The sequence below is a fragment of the Engystomops pustulosus genome, chromosome 11 (genome assembly GCF_040894005.1).
Source record: "Engystomops pustulosus chromosome 11, aEngPut4.maternal, whole genome shotgun sequence".
Lineage (NCBI taxonomy): Eukaryota > Metazoa > Chordata > Amphibia > Anura > Leptodactylidae > Engystomops > Engystomops pustulosus.
This window is the reverse complement of record NC_092421.1, coordinates 72,497,447-72,518,304: the sequence shown is the minus strand read 5'-3', so window position 1 is coordinate 72,518,304 and position 20,858 is coordinate 72,497,447. Positions and strand designations below refer to the sequence as shown.

Here is a 20,858-nt window from a genome sequence, read left to right as displayed (position 1 = left end):
TAAGACCTTCATTTGTGGCTCTCAGGTGTCCGGCTCACAATTTTGAATAATCTTTAGAACATTTGTTTCTGATGTCAGATTTGCGGTCCTCAAGGGATAAACCTCCATAGAGTGAATTTTACAACTAAGACTTATCCCTTTCAATATGATTTTTGTTTTTCTATGATAAACCATGTTGCCATTTTATTTTAGGACAAGCTAAAGTGGAAGAGATTTCTCTGAAAATTCCAGATAATATTCTGGAGGATTCTGCAAGAGCTCATATTACAATGCTGGGTAAGACCTATAATGTATGAATCCTTCCATTAGTGTCATCATGAATAATAAAGGTGGTCCCTGACTTACAGGCGTCCCCTAGTTACCGATGGACCGCTCTGCCACCTGTGACCTCTGGAGAAGCTCTCTGGATGCTTTACTATAGTCCCAGGCTGTAAAGTGTCTGTAATGACGTTATAATAATAATTCTTTATTTATATAGCGCACACAGATTACGCAGCGCTGCACAGAGTTTTGCCAAATCGGTCCCTGTCCCTAATGTAGCTGACAACCTAATCAACCTACCAGTATGTTTATGGCGTGTGGCAGAAAACCGGAGGACCCAGAGGAAACCCACACAAACACGGAGAGAACATACAAACTCTTTGCAGATGTTTACCCTGGGACATGAACCCAGGACCCCAGCACTGCACGGCTGTAATGCTAACCACTGACCCAGGACCCCAGCACTGCACGGCTGTAATGCTAACCACTGACCCAGGACCCCAGCACTGCGCGGCTGTAATGCTAACCAGCGTTGATAATGTTTGTGTCCATCACAAATTTTAGAAAAGCCAATAGTTTTTTTTTGTCTGGAGCTACTATTATGAAATACCAGTTCCGACTTATATACAAATTCAACATAAGAACAAATTTAAAGAACCTAACTTATATGTAACCTATAAATGCCTTTACATGGCCTTAGTAGTTACATAAATTACTGCACAAACCCCTCTGACTACACTATGTTGTTTTGGAGACCAGACATGTTAGTCGTCAGAGCATTGCCTAGACTGGATACAAAAGTATTCAATGAGAGCAGGACCAGGTATATGGGGTTGGCGGCTTCTGCACGCAAACAAGAATGATAGTTTAATATTTATCGATTACTATTAATGTAGAATTTTTTTTTCTCTACAGGAGATCTCATGGGCACAGCCATGCAGAACCTTGACCGTCTCCTGGCCATGCCATATGGATGTGGGGAACAGAACATGGTTCTCTTTGCTCCTAATATCTTCATCCTCCAATATTTGGAGAAGACTCATCAACTGAATAGTGAAATCCAGAGCAAAGCCAAGAAATTCCTGGAAAGTGGTGAGAAATTCTATAATATTTAATATTTTATAATATTTTGCCCAGCAGTGAATCAAGGCACTTATGGATTCTTATCTTACTCTTAACAACAAAGTTTAGCACCTCCTCTGTAAAACTTAAAAAAAATTATCCTATACTTGGGCATATTCCAAAGCAAAAAGTTCATTGATCCCTTATAAACATTCTACGCATTTTGAGCATTTCTACTCTAAGCTACACTTTATAGGTTTACGTATAGATCCTGATAACACTTATCGACACTTAGTTGTAGTTATAATTGTTATATTTCTCCATAGCATTCTATGTATTATTATATATCACATCTATTATATCATGCAGGGTATCAGCGGCAGCTTACGTACAAACGTGATGATGGGTCGTACAGCGCTTTCGGAAAGAGAGACAAAGACGGAAACACCTGGTTTGTGGTTTAAAACTTTTAAACAATGTTTCATAAATTCAAAGTGTCAAATAACATTCTCCCAATGAGAGAATATATACAGATGGTCCCCTACTTACGGACGCCTGATTTACAGACGACCCATAGTTAAAGCCGGAGCCCTTTGCCCCCTGTGACCTCTGGTGACCTCTCTGGATGTTACTATAGTCCCAGACTGCAATGATCAGCTGTAAGGTGTCTGTAATGAAGATTTAGTGATAATCAAAAATCCCATTACAGCAAAAAATTGTGAAACGCAAATTGTCACTGGGGCAAAAAAAATGTTGTCCGGAACTACAATTATAATATATACAGTTCCAACTTAGATACAAATTCAACTTAAGAACAATCCTATTGAACCCATCTTGTGCCTAACCCGGGGACTGCCTGTACATAGAAGCAAAGATGAAATTTGATTCGAAACTTTGAGATAGCAGTTTTTGTATTACCGGTAGATAAAATATAGAATATCCTGTATTATGGTAAAAATGTGGTAAAAATAATTTAAATACTGCATATCATCATAAATGGGCGTGGAGACTCAGATTCCCCGTGCCAAAAATCCTTATATAACCCCAACAAATGAACAGAAGAACATGGACTCAAGACTAACCTGGTTCGGGTATGAAACGCGTCTCCCCACAACTATTTTATTGCAAGTTTCTCACAATTAGTTTTAATTGTTTTTAACACTAGAAATAAAAAAGTGTAAAAAAAATCCAGAAACGGGCACCGAATGGGATTTTTAAAAAAAAAACTCTAGCTGTACGCTCAGAAGCCTTTATTTATAAATTCAAAGCCGGGAGGACACATGTGGGAATTGCTGCAGATTTCTACAGCAGGAACAAGATGCAAACAGTATATGCAAATTGATGTAGGTTAGCCCCGACAATACTCCTGTGGATACCTAAAGCAATTTCGTAAGACATGACCCGGTCCATATGGGTTAGTTATCAAATCAAAAAGCAAGTATTTACTAAAACCGATGGATGAGCCAATAGGTGCTTGCATAATCCAGTGACACGCAGAAGACGTTCTCTGATTGGAGTACCATATTTTTCGGACTATAAGCCGCACCGGATTATAAGACGCACCATCAATAAATGCCAGCTAAACGTCTGGGTTCATATATAAGGCGCACTGGATTATAAGGCGCACCTGATTATAAGGATGAATGACCAGCAGGTGGCAGACCTGTGCACAGTGCAAGGCAGCTGTTGTCTATAAGTACGGTTCATATATAAGGCGCACTGGACTATGAGGCGCACCTTTTGATTTCTGAGAAAATTGAAGGATTTTTTTATAGTCAAAAAAATACAGTAGTACTCTATGACGACTTCTCCTGTTAACTATATAGTTTTATAACGTGATACTGTCCGGAGAGGTCTCTCCTAAACTAATATGGAACAGACCAGACCCTTGAATACTGTTAATGTAAACTTGAGACCAGACCATTGATTAGACGTGTTGCCATGTTTTCTGATTGTATGGATATTGGGAATAGCTCTCGTATGTTTCTGCAGGTTGACTGGATTTGTAGTGAAGTCTTTCAGCAAAGCCGGACCTTACATCTTCATAGATGAAAGTCACCTGAACCACTCCTTCTCCTGGCTAGGGAACAATCAGCAAGACACCGGATCTTTCCTTAGCGTGGGGCGACTTTTCAATAACGCCATGAAGGTAAGCAACTTACACATGCAGCATCGTGGATAGTAAATTATGCATCTGACAGATGTAATATATCTAATATATAAAGCTGAGTGTGTGTATATGTGTCCACTAAAGGAATCTGCACTGTCGCTTTTACAATCCCCAAAGCTGTGGGAAATTGAAACTTGAGCTCTGATAGGTTGCCATGGGCAACTAGAATATTACTGCTCTCAGACACTACTCATAAATCCCCCCATAGACAAAGTGACAGTCAGAGACACATACAGAGACGGTCAGAGACAGACAGAGACAGAGGGAGAAAGAGGGAGACACCCGAAATCCAGAGTCAGAGACAGTGAGAGAAACCCAGAGTCAGAGACAGTGAGAGAAACCCAGAGTCAGAGACAGTGAGAGAAACCCAGAGTCAGAGACAGTGAGAGAAACCCAGAGTCAGAGACAGTGAGAGAAACCCAGAGTCAGAGAGAGAAACCCAGAGACAGAGACAGACAGAGACAGAGACAGACAGAGACAGAGACAGTCAGAGACAGAGACAGTCAGAGACAGAGACAGTGACACTCAGAGACAGAGACAGTCAATGACAGAGACACTCAGAGACAGAGACACTCAGAGACAGAAATAGTCAATGACAGAGACACTCAGAGACAGAAATAGTCAATGACAGAGACACTCAGAGACAGAAATAGTCAATGACAGAGACAGTCAGAGACACTCAGAGACAGAAATAGGTACAAATGAAATATTTTTTCAACACATTCTATTGCGGTATAGGTAAGAGCAGTTATGCCGGGAGCTACAAATAATGTGTATTTATATATATATACATATATATGTTTCAGTGAATAATAGATGTGTAGAATCCATGATACATCCCCTTTTTTATAATGTTTAAAATCTGTATTTTACTTTGTCTTTTTAGGGAGGAGTAGAGGATGAAACTTCTCTCTCTGCTTATATAACTATTGCTCTTTTGGAGGCCGGGGAATCTCTAGAGGTAAGTTTTAGGGTTTTGACAGACAAGAATTTCACCACTAATCACATTTTACCATACAGTCCCTGACTTACGTACAAGATAGGTTTGTTCTAAGGTTGAATTTGTGAATGTAATGTAGGTGTAAGTTTAACTAATTTCTGGTCCCTGTGACAATTAGATTTTTACAATTTTGGGTTTGTCATAAGAAATAGGATTAATAATTAAGCTTCACTGCAGAAACTTTTCTCATCTCTTACAACTGCTCATTGTAGCTAATAAATTACCACAGGTCCCTTCGTAACTGGGAGCCATTTGTAAGTCAGGTTTCCATAATTCAGGGACTGCCTGTATTTTCCAAACCATTATATTTTGTGTAAGGTCCAAGAAAATGGTTAAAGGTGTCAAGAAGGGATGATGGATGTTGGGATGAAGAGCTTGGTGTGGATTCTTGAGAAAAGGAGCTCAACCCACCAATAAACTATTGCAGGTTATCCTGGAAAACCCTTCTGAATGCAGATTCAGGGGTGACCAAAAATAAGTGGAGTTACCTTGCTCCAGGTACCAGTCCCAGCTTTGTGGTGATCCCCCATTGATCTGCACTGCTAGTAGGAACTCAATTCAGCCAATCAGTGGTCTCAATGACCCTCAGGACTCAAAGGATATGACACCTTATTGGCTAAAGCATATCTAATGGCCCTCCCTACTTCTGTGGTGCTGCAGTGCAGAAGATAGGGGGACTGCTGTGTCTCTGGAATCTGAAGACGGAGCAAATACATTTAAGGACCAAGGGAGATGTATCAAAAGCGTCTGAGGGCAACCAATCAGAACTCAGCTTTCATTTTCCTTAGCTGTTTATAAATCTGTAATGAGCTATGCTGGAACAGTTTTATTAAAATAGGCCCCCCCATGTACTCGCCCTCAGGTGTAAACGTCATTGACAGTAATGTTGTAAGGTGAGTCTTTACAGACACATTGGGGCACATTTACTTACCCGGTCCAGTCGCGATCCAACGGCGCGTTCTCCGTTCTCGGGTCTGCCGGGATTCACTAAGGTCCATGCGCCCGATATCCCGCAGGTGTTGCTGCTGCGCCACGGTTTTTCCGAATTCGTCGGGTTGTCCGACGGCCACGCCCCCTGATTTCTGTTGCGTCAAAGCCAGCGCTGATGTGCCACAATCCGGTCGCGTGTGCCAAAATCCCGGGGCTTTTGGTGGAAATCGGAAATCATCAGGAAACCCGACGAAAGTGCACAATTCGGACCCTTAGTAAATGAGCCCCACTGGGGCACATTTACTAAAAATAAGTGCAAACTGCACTATGTGCAGTTACCTTTGTAGTGCGCAGGGGGCGCCAGATTTATGATTTGTGGCGCCCATTCTTCATGGATATGGCGCCCCCTGCAATTCTCCGACAGAGTGCAGAATTTTTTTTTGGTGCACCTCTAACCAGGGGCCTGCAACACCCTTCTGTCGAAATTTGCATGGTAAATGTGGCTCTGACTGAGCACCGGAGCGCCCCCTTCAGTGCAGAAATTTTTGTCGCATGATGACTAGTGCAGCTGCACCACAAAAGGGCCACGTTCGCCACATGCACACTCCACAGGTAAATGCACCTAGTACAGACCAATGTCTCATCTGTTCTATATATAGTAGTATTAAAAATTAAGATTTTCTCACTTTGATTTCCTTTCAGAATCCCTTGTTGAGTAATGCTCTGTCCTATCTGAGGAAGGTCTCTGAGGATGTCAGTAACGTATACACCCAGGCTCTGTTGGCCTACACCTTCACATTGTCTGGAGACACTGAACTCAGGCAAAATATGTTGGATAAATTAGATGGAAAAGCAGTAAAAGGAGGTGAGACAATCGTGAGCTATAAGTAGAAAATGAGTCAGTATGGATGTATTATATACTGCTGCAGAAGCGGATTGGCGGTTTACGGTTAATTGTTTGATATATAAGACATCATAAAATAAGGAAAAACATAAACAACATATAAGTAGCATCTGATATACAGTATTCCTGATATTATTCGCAGCTTCCGTACTTAGTTGTATGAAAGTCCGTTGCTCAACAACTTCTTTTTGTCCTTCGCAGATGGACAACTACACTGGAAGAGGAACTCGACTGCTCCCTCCGAGGACTCATACTGGTACCGAGCTCCATCAGCAGAGGTGGAGTTGACCTCCTATGTGCTCCTGGCTCTTCTGTCTGGTCCAAACCCAGATATTGGCAAAGCTTCATTGATTGTGAACTGGTTGAGCAAGCAGCAAAATCCATACGGTGGATTCTCTTCTACTCAGGTATCATTCACATTTGGGCAGCATAATTTTGTCTAAATTGAAAAGCTCAATTTTTTTCAACCGAAGATGATTTTTTATTTCAATCTTATCTTTGATATATTCTTTCCCTCATCTCTCTGTATGCTGCTCCTGCTAATATCTCTATGCCCCCACTTCTCTCTATTTTCACTCATTCTTATCTCTCAAGGACCAATCTCTTTTTACGTTGCCCCTTATATCTTTCTACACACCCATGTTGGTTTTCTTGTCAACCATCCTCTGTTGTTCTATGCCACCAGCGTCTATGTTGCTCCTCCTAACTATGTTCCATCCTCCTCTTGTCTCTCAATCCTCTATGTTGCACCTCCTATTTCTCTATGTTCCATCCTCCTCTTGTCTCTCAATCCTCTGTGTTGCACCTCCTATTTCTCTATGTTCCATCCTCCTCTTGTCTCTCAATCCTCTATGTTGCACCTCCTATTTCTCTATGTTCCATCCTCCTCTTGTCCCTTTATCCTCTATGTTGCACCTCCTATTTCTCTATGTTCCATCCTCCTCTTGTCGCTCAATCCTCTGTGTTGCTCCTCCTATTTCTCTATGTTCCATCCTCCTCTTGTCACTCAATCCTTTATGTTACTCCTCGTATCTCTCTATGTTCCATTCTCCTCTTGTCGCTCAATCCTCTGTGTTGCCCCTCCTACCTCTCTATGTTCCATCCTCCTCTTGTCGCTCAATCCTCTATGTTGCTCCTCCTATCTCTCTATGTTCCATCCTCCTCTTGTCCCTTTATCCTCTATGTTGCTCCTCCTATTTCTCTATGTTCCATCCTCCTCTTGTCCCTTTATCCTCTATGTTGCTCCTCCTACCTCTCTATGTTCCATCCTCCTCTTGTCGCTCAATCCTCTATGTTGTGCCTCCTGTTTCTCTATGTTCCATCCTCCTCTTGTCTCTCAATCCTCTATGTTGCACCTCCTATTTCGCTATGTTCCATCCTCCTCTTGTCGCTCAATCCTCTGTGTTGCACCTCCTATTTCTCTATGTTCCATCCTCCTCTTGTCTCTCAATCCTCTATGTTGCACCTCCTATTTCTCTATGTTCCATCCTCCTCTTGTCCCTTTATCCTCTATGTTGCACCTCCTATTTCTCTATGTTCCATCCTCCTCTTGTCGCTCAATCCTATGTGTTGCTCCTCCTATTTCTCTATGTTCCATCCTCCTCTTGTCACTCAATCCTTTATGTTACTCCTCGTATCTCTCTATGTTCCATCCTCCTCTTGTCGCTCAATCCTCTATGTTGCTCCTCCTATCTCTCTATGTTCCATCCTCCTCTTGTCCCTTTATCCTCTATGTTGCTCCTCCTACCTCTCTATGTTCCATCCTCCTCTTGTCGCTCAATCCTCTATGTTGCACCTCCTATTTCTTTATGTTCCATCCTCCTCTTGTCTCTCAATCCTCTATGTTGCACCTCCTATTTCTCTATGTTCCATCCTCCTCTTGTCGCTCAATCCTCTGTGTTGCACCTCCTATTTCTCTATGTTCCATTCTCCTCTTGTCGCTCAATCCTCTTTGTTGCCCCTCCTACCTCTCTATGTTCCATCCTCCTCTTGTCGCTCAATCCTCTATGTTGCTCCTCCTATCTCTCTATGTTCCAACCTCCTCTTGTCCCTTTATCCTCTATGTTGCTCCTCCTACCTCTCTATGTTCCATCCTCCTCTTGTTGCTCAATCCTCTATGTTGCTCCTCCTACCTCTCTATGTTCCATCCTCCTCTTGTGGCTCAATCCTTTATATTGCTCCTCCTACATCTCTATGTTCCATCCTCCTCTTGTCGCTCAATCCTCTATGTTGCTCCTCCTCTTGTCGCTCAATCCGCTATGTTGCTCCTCCCATTTCTCTGTGTTCCATCCTCCTTTTGGTACTCAATCCTCTATGTTGCTCCTCCTACCTCTCTATGTTCCATCCTCCTCTTGTTGCTCAATCCTCTATGTTGCTCCTCCTACCTCTCTATGTTCCATCCTCCTCTTGTTGCTCAATCCTCTATGTTGCTCCTCCTACCTCTCTATGTTCCATCCTCCTCTTTTTGCTCTATCATCTGTTGCTTCTCGTATCTCTCTATGTTCCATCCTCTTCTTGTCGCTCAATCCTCTTTGTTGCCCCTCCTACCTCTCTATGTTCCATCCTCCTCTTGTCGCTCAATCCTCTATGTTGCTCCTCTTATCTCTCTATGTTCCATCCTCCTCTTGTCCCTTAATCATCTATGTTGCTCCTCCTACCTCTCTACGTTCCATCCTCCTCTTGTCGCTCAATCCTCTATGTTGCTCCTCCTACCTCTCTATGTTCCATCCTCCTCTTGTTGCTCAATCCTCTATGTTGCTCCTCCTATCTCTCTATGTTCCATCCTCCTCTTGTCCCTTAATCCTCTATGTTGCTCATCCTACCTCTCTATGTTCCATCCTTCTCTTGTCGCTCAATCCTCTATGTTGCTCCTCCTATCTATCTATGTTCCATCCTCCTCTTGTCCCTTAATCCTCTATGTTGCTCCTCCTAACTCTCTATGTTCCATCCTCCTCTTGTCGCTCAATCCTCTGTGTTGCTCCTGCTACCTCTCTATGTTCCATCCTCCTCTTGTCCCTCAATCCTCTATGTTGCTCCTTGTACTTTTCTATGTTCCATCCTCCTCTTGTCCCTCAATCCTCTATGTTGCTCCTCCTAACTCTCTATGTTCCATCCCCCTCTTGTCCCTCAATCCTTTATGTTGCTCCTCCGATTTCTCTATGTTCCATCCTCCTCTTGTCCCTCAATCCTCTATGTTGCTCCTCCTACCTCTCTATGTTCCATCCTCCTCTTGTCCCTCAATCCTCTATGTTGCTCCTCCTATTTCTCTATGTTCCATCCTCCTCTTGTCCCTTAATCCTCTATGTTGCTCCTCCTACCTCTCTATGTTCCATCCTCCTCTTGTCCCTCAATCCTCTATGTTGCTTCTCCTACCTCTTTATGTTCCATCCTCCTCTTGTCGCTCAATCCTCTATGTTGCTCCTCCTACCTCTCTATGTTCCATCCTCCTCTTATCACTCAATCCTCTATGTTGCTCCTCCTATTTCTCTATGTTCCATCCTCTATGCAGCAACCATTTCCAGGAGCTGAATAGTTTTCTGAACTTTTTTGGTTTGTTGACGTTCTCTTTTGTTCAAAATAAAGCCTACATACGGCTGACCATACGGTGGTTGCTGGCCAGCCCAATGGCTTACAAGGACAACTGGTATTTCCTGATTTGATTTCATAGTCTAAAAGGTCAAGTACATTGATGTGTGTCACCATGATGCATATTTCTTTATATGGAATTTCAGAGAACCTGATTATGGTGATGCCACAAAACCAAATGACATGAACTTGTGGGTTATTTGCACCTGGGTCTTCTCTATCTAATTACAAAGAACACATTAGTGATTAATGCAATTCCTTTTTGCTCCTTAAGGACACAGTGGTGGCTCTCCAGGCTTTGGCCAAGTATGCAGAGGTGACATTCTCTGACACAGGAGATGTGACTGTGGAAGTTAGTTCCAAATTCGGATTCCATGAGGAGTTCCATGTGGACAAGAATAACCGGCTCCTACTCCAAAAGGCATCACTATCCAAAATCCCAGGAGATTACACTGTGACAGCAACAGGAGCAGGTTGTGTCTTTGTTCAGGTCAGTAGAATAAAATGTTATGAGCAAAAAGTTGCAAATATTTCTGTCCACCGTATTGCACCATAGGCCATACAATCATCATAGAATGCTACACCCTTCCCTTGTATAACACAACTTTATCTTTCAAGTTGCAGAAGTAACTAAAAGTGTCTGAAAGAATTGGTAAGGAAATTTCCCATTTGCTTTTATGCAAACATACCTTAAAAATGCTGTAGCTTCACTGATGCAGAAACATATCTTGTTTAATCCTGGAACTGCGTGGTTTTGCTGAAAAAACAATTATAAAATTATGATAATGAGGTTCTGTCGCTCTTGTGGCTGCCCCGGTGCTTCTCCTCTTATCCTAATTATGCACTGCTCCAGCCTTGTCCTGCCCAGCATAAGCCAAGAATACGTCATCACTGTGTTGTCCCTGACAGGCAGAAGTAATTAATCGCTGCACCATCCCCCAGCTGCTGTGTATGATTGATTAGGTTGATTAGTCCTGTCTGGACAGTTCAGGCATCTTCTGCGTATGTGGAAGTAATGTGTTTATGTACGTCAGCCAGCCTGCACCCAGCTTTCCCAAGGTCCTGAATTTTATCATTTGTTTTTTGAGCAAAACCACTCAGTTCAGGCATTAAACAAGATATGTTTCTGCATCTGTGTAGCTACAGCATTCTCAACGTATGTTTTGTTCACAATGTATAAAAGCAAATGGTAGATTTCCTTTAAAACATGTGGCGCAAGCAATACAAGGCAGAAACTACACCAGAATTCTGTAACAAATTGCATTTGGTACCTTCAGTGTTTGTCTTCTTCACTGTAGTATAAGTAGTACTACTGTCTAAATTGTCTTTATATGATACATGTCTTTATATGATAAATGGCTCTATAGACCTAGAGGTACAAATGTAATGGGAACTTATTTCTCTATCTCACAGGCGGTATTGAGGTACAATGTTCCTCCTCCAAAAGATGAGGCCCCTTTCTCATTAAGCGTAAAATCATCTTCAAGAAAAGAATGTGTGGAGGATTCTGTAAAGAAATTTGAGATTCTCATCACTGCTGCGTGAGTCATTTTTGCAAAAAAAAAAATAGTGTATTTTTTCACACTACGGCCCACATTTACTAATACACACTACGTGCAGTTTCTTGCAGAGTGTGTCAGATTCATGAAGACCTGAGCACAGTATTCATGAATTTAGTGAACCCGGGGGTGCCCATATTCCATGGGTGCATCAGTTTTTCTCTGGTGCACTCAGTTTATTGGCCGTGCACCACAATTATGCCGGACTTCTGACCGGTGCGAATACGCAGTGGAACGCCTCTTTAGATGTGTAAAAGATCTTTATCTAGGACTCAAAACAGTCCTTCAGTTGTAAGGTGACTTTCGAATTAACCCTTTTAGCCAAAAAGTACTTCCCGGTACCGGGATGAGAGCAGAAACTAAGACACACCAGTCTCTTAGAAAATGCAGACTCACAAACTTTATTAACGCGCAGCCACATATATAAAACACATAAAATCATCTGCATAGGGGTGTGAAAAGGTGATAAAATACTGAGTTGCTATAGGCCAGCTTGAATATACCAGAAAATCCCCTTCCAAAACATACATTCTTCCAAAATGTCGATGTACTTTGTGCTGTTTCTTCCAGAGGCCTTGTTCTCATATAAACAGAATGTTTATACTAATTGTCCTTGTGTTAGCTTACAACATGGCCTTCAAGCAGAGAAGTTGCAGAAAAGATAAGGTAGCAATAGCGGAGACGCAGTCATTTCTAAACAGTTCACACAAAACAAAGCTTGAATCACGACATGACCGGACAGCGGTCAGCATAAGCCCCGGCGTGCATCCATTGCCGTCTATGGGGAACGTACATACGGCGTATATATTTTGGCCTTATATACATCCCCCATACGTTCGTGTGAATATAGCCTAACTCGATATATGTTCTTACAGTTACACCGGCAAACGGGAGAAATCCAACATGGCCGTTATTGAAGTTAAGATGTTGTCTGGTTATATTCCAGTGAAAAGCACAGTAAGGAAGGTAAGTTACAAGAAAGAGAAATTAAAAAGTGGTGACACAGTGTTGTATGGTGGACTTTACTCTGTATGAACATTGGGGTAGATTTATCAAGCATCAGGGCATCAAGAGCTTTCCAATAGCACATCTACCACGATGTAGCCTGTTATACTTACTAATCCGTCTTCCGCTCACTAAACTGTCTCTTCTACAATCTAATTTCAATGCAGCAGTCAGACTCGTCTTTCTGACCAAACGCTACTAAGATGCCTCCAGTTTGTGCCGGTCACTGCACTGGTTGCCCATCTCCTTTCAATTCAGTTTAAAATAATAACCCTCATCCACAAAGCTCTGCACAATGCTGCAACCTGTGTTCTTCCATCTGCCAGTGATGTTAGATTAATCTCTAACTTAATTCAAACCTCTCACGCACATCTCCAGGACTTCACCCGAGCTGCACCAATTCTCTGGAATGACCTTCCTAGGAATATCAGACTAATACTCAACCTCGACGGTTTCGCATGTGCTCTTAAAACCAACTTTTTAGGCAGGCCAATCATATTCTCCAACTGCTTAAAATGTCAACTTACTCTTTGCTAATTCATCCTTTGTCCTTTCCCCGTTGGTTATCCAGTAATAACCAGATACCAAGCTCCAGGCTTCTCTGCAGTCACTTTCACCATAGACCTTGTATATAAGATGCGGCTGATAAATGGTTCAAACAGCAGAAGTTTTATTTATTAAATTATTTTATACTGTTCCCTTATAAAGAACGGCTGGACCATTATACAAGCTCTTATACCTCTTGTTTCCCCCCCCCCCTTCATCCTCATTAACTGTAAGCTCTTGTGTCACCCCCTCATCCTCTTAGACTGTAAGCTCTTGTGTCACCCCCTCATCCTAACAGACTGTAAGCCTTGTGTCACCCCCTCATCCTAACAGACTGTAAGCTCTTGTGCCCCCCCCCCCAATTTTCATAGAATGTAAGCACTTGTGTCACCCCCTCATCCTCATAGACTGTAAGCTCTTGTGTCCCCCCTCATCCTCATAGACTGTAAGCTCTTGTGTCACCCCCTCATCCTCATAGACTGTAAGCTATTGTGTCACCCCCTCATCCTCATAGACTGTAAGCTCTTGTGTCAACCCCTCATCCTCATAGACTGTAAGCTATTGTGTCACTCCCTCATCCTCATAGACTGTAAGCCCTTGTGTCAACCCCTCATCCTCATAGACTGTAAGCTCTTATGTCACCCCTCAGCCTCATAAACTGTAAGCTCTTGTGTCTCCCTCTCATCCTCATAGAATGTAAGCTCTTGTGTCACCCCCTCATCCTCATAGAATGTAAGCTCTTGTGTCACCTCTCATCCTCATAGAATGTAAGCTCTTGTGTCACCCCCTCATCCTCATAGACTGTAAGCTCTTGTGTCACCCCCTCATCCTCATAGAATGTAAGCTCTTGTGTCAACCCCTCATCCTCATAGACTGTAAGCTCTTGTGTCACCCCCTCATCCTCATAGACTGTAACCTCTTGTGTCAACCCCTCATCCTCATAGACTGTAAGCTCTTGTGTCACCCCCTCATCCTCATAGACTGTAACCTCTTGTGTCACCCCCCTCATCCTCATAGACTGTAAGCTCTTGTGTCATCCCCCTCATCCTCATACACTGTAAGCTCTTCTGTCACCCCCTCAGCCTTATAAACTGTAAGCTCTTGTGTCTCCCTCTCATCCATATAGAATGTAAGCTCTTGTGTCACCCCCTCATCCTCATAGACTGTAAGTTCTTGTGTCATACCCCTCATCCTCATAGACTGTAAGCTCTTGTGTCACCCCCTCATCCTCATAGACTGTAAGCTCTTGTGTCATACCCCTCATCCTCATAGACTGTAAGCTCTTGTGTCATACCCCTCATCCTCATAGACTGTAAGCTCTTGTGTCACCCCCTCATCCTCATATACTGTAAGCTCTTGTGTCACCCCCTCATCCTCATAGACTGTAAGCTCTTGTGTCAACCCCTCATCCTCATAGACTGTAAGCTCTTGTGTCCTCTCCTCATCCTCATAGACTGTAAGCTCTTGTGTCAACCCCTCATCCTCATAGACTGTAAGCTCTTGTGTCCTCTCCTCATCCTCATAGACAGTAAGCTCTTGTGTCACCCCCTCATTCTCATAGACTGTAAACTTCAGTATTACATAAGTTGCTGAATCTGTGGTACACATGTGATGCTGAATCTTAGTAAGGAATCAATATAAATAGATTTTGGAAGTTTGGGATCTGTTCCTGCCATAGTGAGGGGTAACATCAATTTTTCTTCACAGTTGGAGAAGGAAAAGTTAATTCAGAGAAGTGACATCCAGACTGACCTGGTGACTTTGTACCTGGACCAGGTGAGAATCTTTCATTATTTTAAATTTTAAACTTATTTCCGCCAAAAACTGTGCACTATATTGTATAGTTACTGTACAATCCTGATATACTACACACCTGATATACTACACACGTGATATACTACATACCTGATATACTGCACACCTGATATACTACAATCCTGATATACTACATACCTGATATACTACATACCTGATATACTACACACCTGATATACTACACACCTGATATACTACATACCTGATATACTACATACCTGATATACTACACACCTGATATACTACAATCCTGATATACTACACACCTGATATACTACATACCTGATATACTACATACCTGATATACTCCACACCTGATATACTCCACACCTGATATACTACTCACCTGATATACTACACATCTGATATACTACACACCTGATATACTACATGCCTGAAATACTACACGCCTGATATACTACACGCCTGATATACTACACGCCTGATATACTACACACCTGATATACTCCACACCTGATATACTACACACCTGATATACTACACACCTGATATACTACATACATTATATACTACATACCTGATATCCTACACACCTGATATCCTACACACCTGATATACTACACGCCTGATATACTACACACCTGATATACTACACACCTGATATACTACACGCCTGATATCCTACATACCTGATATACTACACACCTGATATACTACACACCTGATATACTACACGCCTGATATACTGCACGCCGGATATACTACACACCTGATATACTACACACCTGATATACTACAATCCTAATATACTACAATCCTGATATACTACAATCCTGATATACTACACGCCTGATATACTACATGCCTGATATACTACACACTTGATATACTACATGCCTGATATACTACATCCCTGATATACTACATACCTGATATACTACATACCTGATATACTACAATCCTGATATGCTACACACCTGATATGCTACATACCTGATATAATACATACCTGATATACTACATACCTGATATAATACATACCTGATATACTGCACGCCTGATATACTGCACGCCTGATATACTACACACCTGATATACTACAATCCTAATATACTACAATCCTGATATACTACACACCTGATATACTACATACCTGATATACTACATACCTGATATACTACATACCTGATATACTACAATCCTGATATACTACAATCCTGATATACTACACACCTGATATACTACACACCTGACATACTACATACCTGACATACTACATACCTGATATACTACATACCTGATATACTACAATCCTGATATACTACACACCTGATATGCTACACGCCTGATATACTACATGCCTGATATACTACACACTTGATATACTACACACCTGATATACTACACACCTGATATACTACAATCCTAATATACTACAATCCTGATATACTACACACCTGATATACTACACACCTGATATACTACACACCTGATATACTACATGCCTGATATACTACACGCCTAATATACTGCACGCCGGATATACTACACACCTGATATACTACAATCCTAATATACTACAATCCTGATATACTACAATCCTGATATACTACACGCCTGATATACTACATGCCTGATATACTACACACTTGATATACTACATGCCTGATATACTACATCCCTGATATACTACATACCTGATATACTACATACCTGATATACTACAATCCTGATATGCTACACACCTGATATGCTACATACCTGATATAATACATACCTGATATACTACATACCTGATATAATACATACCTGATATACTGCACGCCTGATATACTGCACGCCTGATATACTGCACGCCTGATATACTACACACCTGATATACTACAATCCTAATATACTACAATCCTGATATACTACACACCTGATATACTACATACCTGATATACTACAATCCTGATATACTACAATCCTGATATACTACACACCTGATATACTACACACCTGACATACTACATACCTGATATACTACATACCTGATATACTACAATCCTGATATACTACACACCTGATATGCTACACGCCTGATATACTACATGCCTGATATACTACACACTTGATATACTACACACCTGATATACTACACACCTGATATACTACAATCCTAATATACTACAATCCTGATATACTACACACCTGATATACTACACACCTGATATACTACACACCTGATATACTACATGCCTGATATGCTACAGACTTGATATACTACACACCTGATATACTACAATCCTAATATACTACAATCCTGATATACTTCAATCCTGATATACTACACACCTGATATACTACACGCCTGATATACTACATGCCTGATATACTACATACCTGATATACTACATACCTGATATACTACATACCTGATATAATACAAACCTGATATACTACAATCCTAATATACTACAATCCTGATATACTACAATCCTGATATACTACACGCCTGATATACTACATGCCTGATATACTACACACCTGATATACTACACACCTGATATACTACAATCCTAATATACTACACGCCTGATATACTACAATCCTGATATACTACATGCCTGATATACTACATGCCTGATATACTACATGCCTGATATACTACATTCCTGATATACTACACTCCTGATATGCTACATACCTGATATACTACATACCTGATATACTACATACCTGATATAATACATACCTGATATACTACAATCCTGATATACTGCAATCCTGATATACTACACACCTGATATACTACACGCCTGATATACTACACACCTGATATACTACAAACCTGATATACTACATAACTGATATACTACAAACCTGATATACTACATAACTGATATACTACATACCTGGTATACTACACACCTGATATACTACATACCTGATATACTACATACCTGATATACTTCACACCTGATATACTACACACCTGATATACTACACGCCTTATATACTACCCGCCTGATATACTACAATCCTGATATACTACACGCCTGATATACTACATGCCTGATATACTACACGCCTGATTTCCTACACGCCTGATATACTACACGCCTGATATACTACATACCAGATATACTACATATACCAGATATACTACATACCTGTGCATGGTTGAGTGTACTACTTGCATAGGGACTGTGCACCAGGGGCGGCTCCAGGTTTCAGTAGGCTCCTGGGTGATAGAGCCTCAGTGGGCCCCTTTGCAGTGATCTCCCTATGGATTCTTTATGTTTATGTCTTATGTGGGCCCCCCAACAGCTCTAGGCCCCGGTACTTGCCTGCGTATACCGGGCACTGGCGCCGGCCCTTCTGGGCACTCACCTAATACAGGGGATTTACACATTGACCTGTGAGCTAGTCCTACAATTTTATTTTATCCATTACACATACAAAATGATGCAAGCTGTAAAAAAAGAGCATTATAGAACACAGAATGTAATATACAACTGGGACAGATGGAATCACAATTATTCCGGGGTAGAAAATGCTCATTTGAAGATATAGGCCTCATCATTGGCTGACTGTACATTCAACTCAAAAATTCTGAATTCTGAACCCCTTTAACTAGTTTCCAGATAGTTTATAAAGTCAATACCTACCATATATCTACAGTTACTTTTCTGATCAGTGAATGTTATACTCACGGCAATATTATCCCCCTTCAGATTGACCGCAACCCAGTAGACCTCTCCTTCATGGTGGAACAGGACGTGGTGGTGAAGGACCTCAAACCAGCAACAGTAAAAGTGTATGACTACTATGAGACAGGTAGTTTACTTATTATGTTGTATTATAGCATATAAATAGGGTTTTAGACGACACTGTAGATTGAGTTTTTTTTAACTTCATATAAGACTATGGTGGTGCAACTCTTAGTGTTACAATTTATTGCTAACGTTTCTAATTTTGTCTTCCAGACGATCATGCCACTGTAGATTACAACCTCCCTTGTGGCTCTGGTAAGAGAATTCAAGAAATACTTGTTATGAGACTTTAGCTCTGGATGTAAGTATAGCAACCAATCATAGGTCATGGCTCATATTAATGACCTGCAGCAAAATAGAAGATGAGCTATGATTAGTTGCTATTCAGGGTAACTGCCACAACAGCCAACAGATAATGGGGCACATTTACTTACCTGGTCCCGCAAAGTTCACGAAGTGCGGAGTGTCCGGCGGTCGTGCACTCTAAGATCGCGCGCCCAAATTCCTGCATGTGTCGCTTCCCCGCTCAGGTCCCCGGAGTTCACCTTCTTCTTCCTGGTGCATGCAAGTGCATTGTCTTGCGACACAATTTGAATCTTAAAGGGGTATTCTCATTTGGGCACTCACATTCAGTTTCATTAATCTGTCATATGTAAACATTTCTTCAATTGGATGTTATTAAAAAAATGTTCCTGTGTGAAGATAATTTCTCATAAATGTAGCCATGTTGTCCCTTAGAAACGAGATAGCTTCCATCGGATACGGCCACCTCTACTGGAGAGATTGCATAAAGAAACAAAAAGTTTTTGTATATGAAATGTCCGGGAGTTACTGCATGTCACATAGCCATCCTGTGGTAATGAACGCTGAATCCTGGTGGTCCGGCAGGACTCTATAGCGCAAGTCTGGCCACCGCTGCCAGAGTGTGACGTGGTCGTATCCGAGGAAGCTATCTGGTTTCTAAGGGCTAACATGGCTGCATTTATAGCAAATTATATTCACACATGAACATTTCTTTTATTAACATCCACTTGAAGAAATGTTTACATATGGCAAATGAATTTAATTAAATGTAAATGCCCTGATGGGAATACCCCTTTAAATCCCGTGCTCAGTCTGAATCAGTTGGGTCATTCAACGGCCCGCCCCCTGATTTCTGTCACATGAAAGCCATCGCAGTCGCGCCACAATCCGATCGCGTGCAACACAATCCCAGCGCAAACCCCGGTTAAATACCTGTTTTAGCTGCGCAAATTCCGAAAACCGTAAACAGTCCGATGAAAGTGCGATCCGCGACCCTTAGTAAATAAGCCCCAATAGCTTTTCTGCTTAACGAGGAACTGTCAGGGTGACTTGGGACACAAAACCAGCCACAGAAACATTTTCGTGAGTCACATAGTGACTGCAAATCCAACAAAGAGGCAAACACAGTACAAACTCACAAGACAGAAGAAGTCTGAACAAGAGACAAAGGTAATGATACCGGGAAATCAATGATCGGACCCACAAACAAATTATAAAGAAGAAAGCTAAAGAAACTCTGTAGGCAGCGACATAGGAGGGGTGGGCAGGACTCTTGTTGGATCTCCCAATAGTGATTGGGCCAGAACTCAGAGATTCAGATAACACTAGTATGAGAACAATAATTGTAAAATTGGCCAAACTGTAGTAATGCAGAAGTTAAGATGATACAATATTGAATTACAAGAAATATGACCTGACGTTTTTTTTATTTGTTCTCTACAGATAAGTCTGGAAACTCAAGATAAGACCTGGACACCGCTAGTTCCCCACATCTACCACTTAGCACCGTAAACTAGCGGTCTCATAACTGTTGATAAAAAACAAATTGTAATAAGTATAATAAACTATTAAATATGTGTCTGAGAACTTGTCATTTGTCACCTCGTTTACAGGATGTGGGACATCTGATCGGTGCAGGGCAGGATGTTGGCTCCTACCGACCAAGTATAGATGGCCAACAATTTAGACCCAGCATCCCATGCTGCACAAAACTTACAGACCGTGGCTGTGGTCAAGTGCACCCGGTGAAGAACATATATTTGCAACATAGGACAAGGGGAGACCAGGTTGGGTATAGAGAGGGTGATATTCCATTCCTCAGTAGTCAGTGGACCTGGATACACTCAAAGGTCCCGGAGTCATGTGACTATACCGGCTGCGAGGAAGAAAAGAAATGGATCACCACCTGTGCATGTGAGTGGGATCGTTTCTCAGCTACAAACCCAAAACATTAAAAACATATAGGGGCACATTTACTAAGGGTCCGTCGGAGGCATTT

At 41.6% G+C, this 20,858-nt stretch overlaps 1 protein-coding gene across 1 annotated transcript in view; it reads left to right on the top strand.

The window, feature by feature from the left end:
* LOC140105591 (alpha-2-macroglobulin-like) overlaps positions 1-20,436 on the top strand; it is a 56,469-nt gene extending 36,033 nt beyond the window's left edge. The window contains exons 23-36 of the mRNA XM_072129578.1: positions 193-276; positions 1,177-1,353; positions 1,693-1,774; positions 3,316-3,472; positions 4,380-4,454; positions 6,126-6,288; positions 6,529-6,734; positions 10,187-10,402; positions 11,326-11,453; positions 12,347-12,437; positions 14,730-14,798; positions 18,518-18,620; positions 18,770-18,811; positions 20,303-20,436. Coding sequence (XP_071985679.1) covers positions 193-276; positions 1,177-1,353; positions 1,693-1,774; positions 3,316-3,472; positions 4,380-4,454; positions 6,126-6,288; positions 6,529-6,734; positions 10,187-10,402; positions 11,326-11,453; positions 12,347-12,437; positions 14,730-14,798; positions 18,518-18,620; positions 18,770-18,811; positions 20,303-20,325 — 1,616 coding nt within the window. The 3' untranslated portion in view covers positions 20,326-20,436. The remainder of the gene's footprint in view (positions 1-192; positions 277-1,176; positions 1,354-1,692; positions 1,775-3,315; positions 3,473-4,379; positions 4,455-6,125; positions 6,289-6,528; positions 6,735-10,186; positions 10,403-11,325; positions 11,454-12,346; positions 12,438-14,729; positions 14,799-18,517; positions 18,621-18,769; positions 18,812-20,302) is intronic.
* The last annotated feature ends 422 nt before the right edge of the window (positions 20,437-20,858 follow it).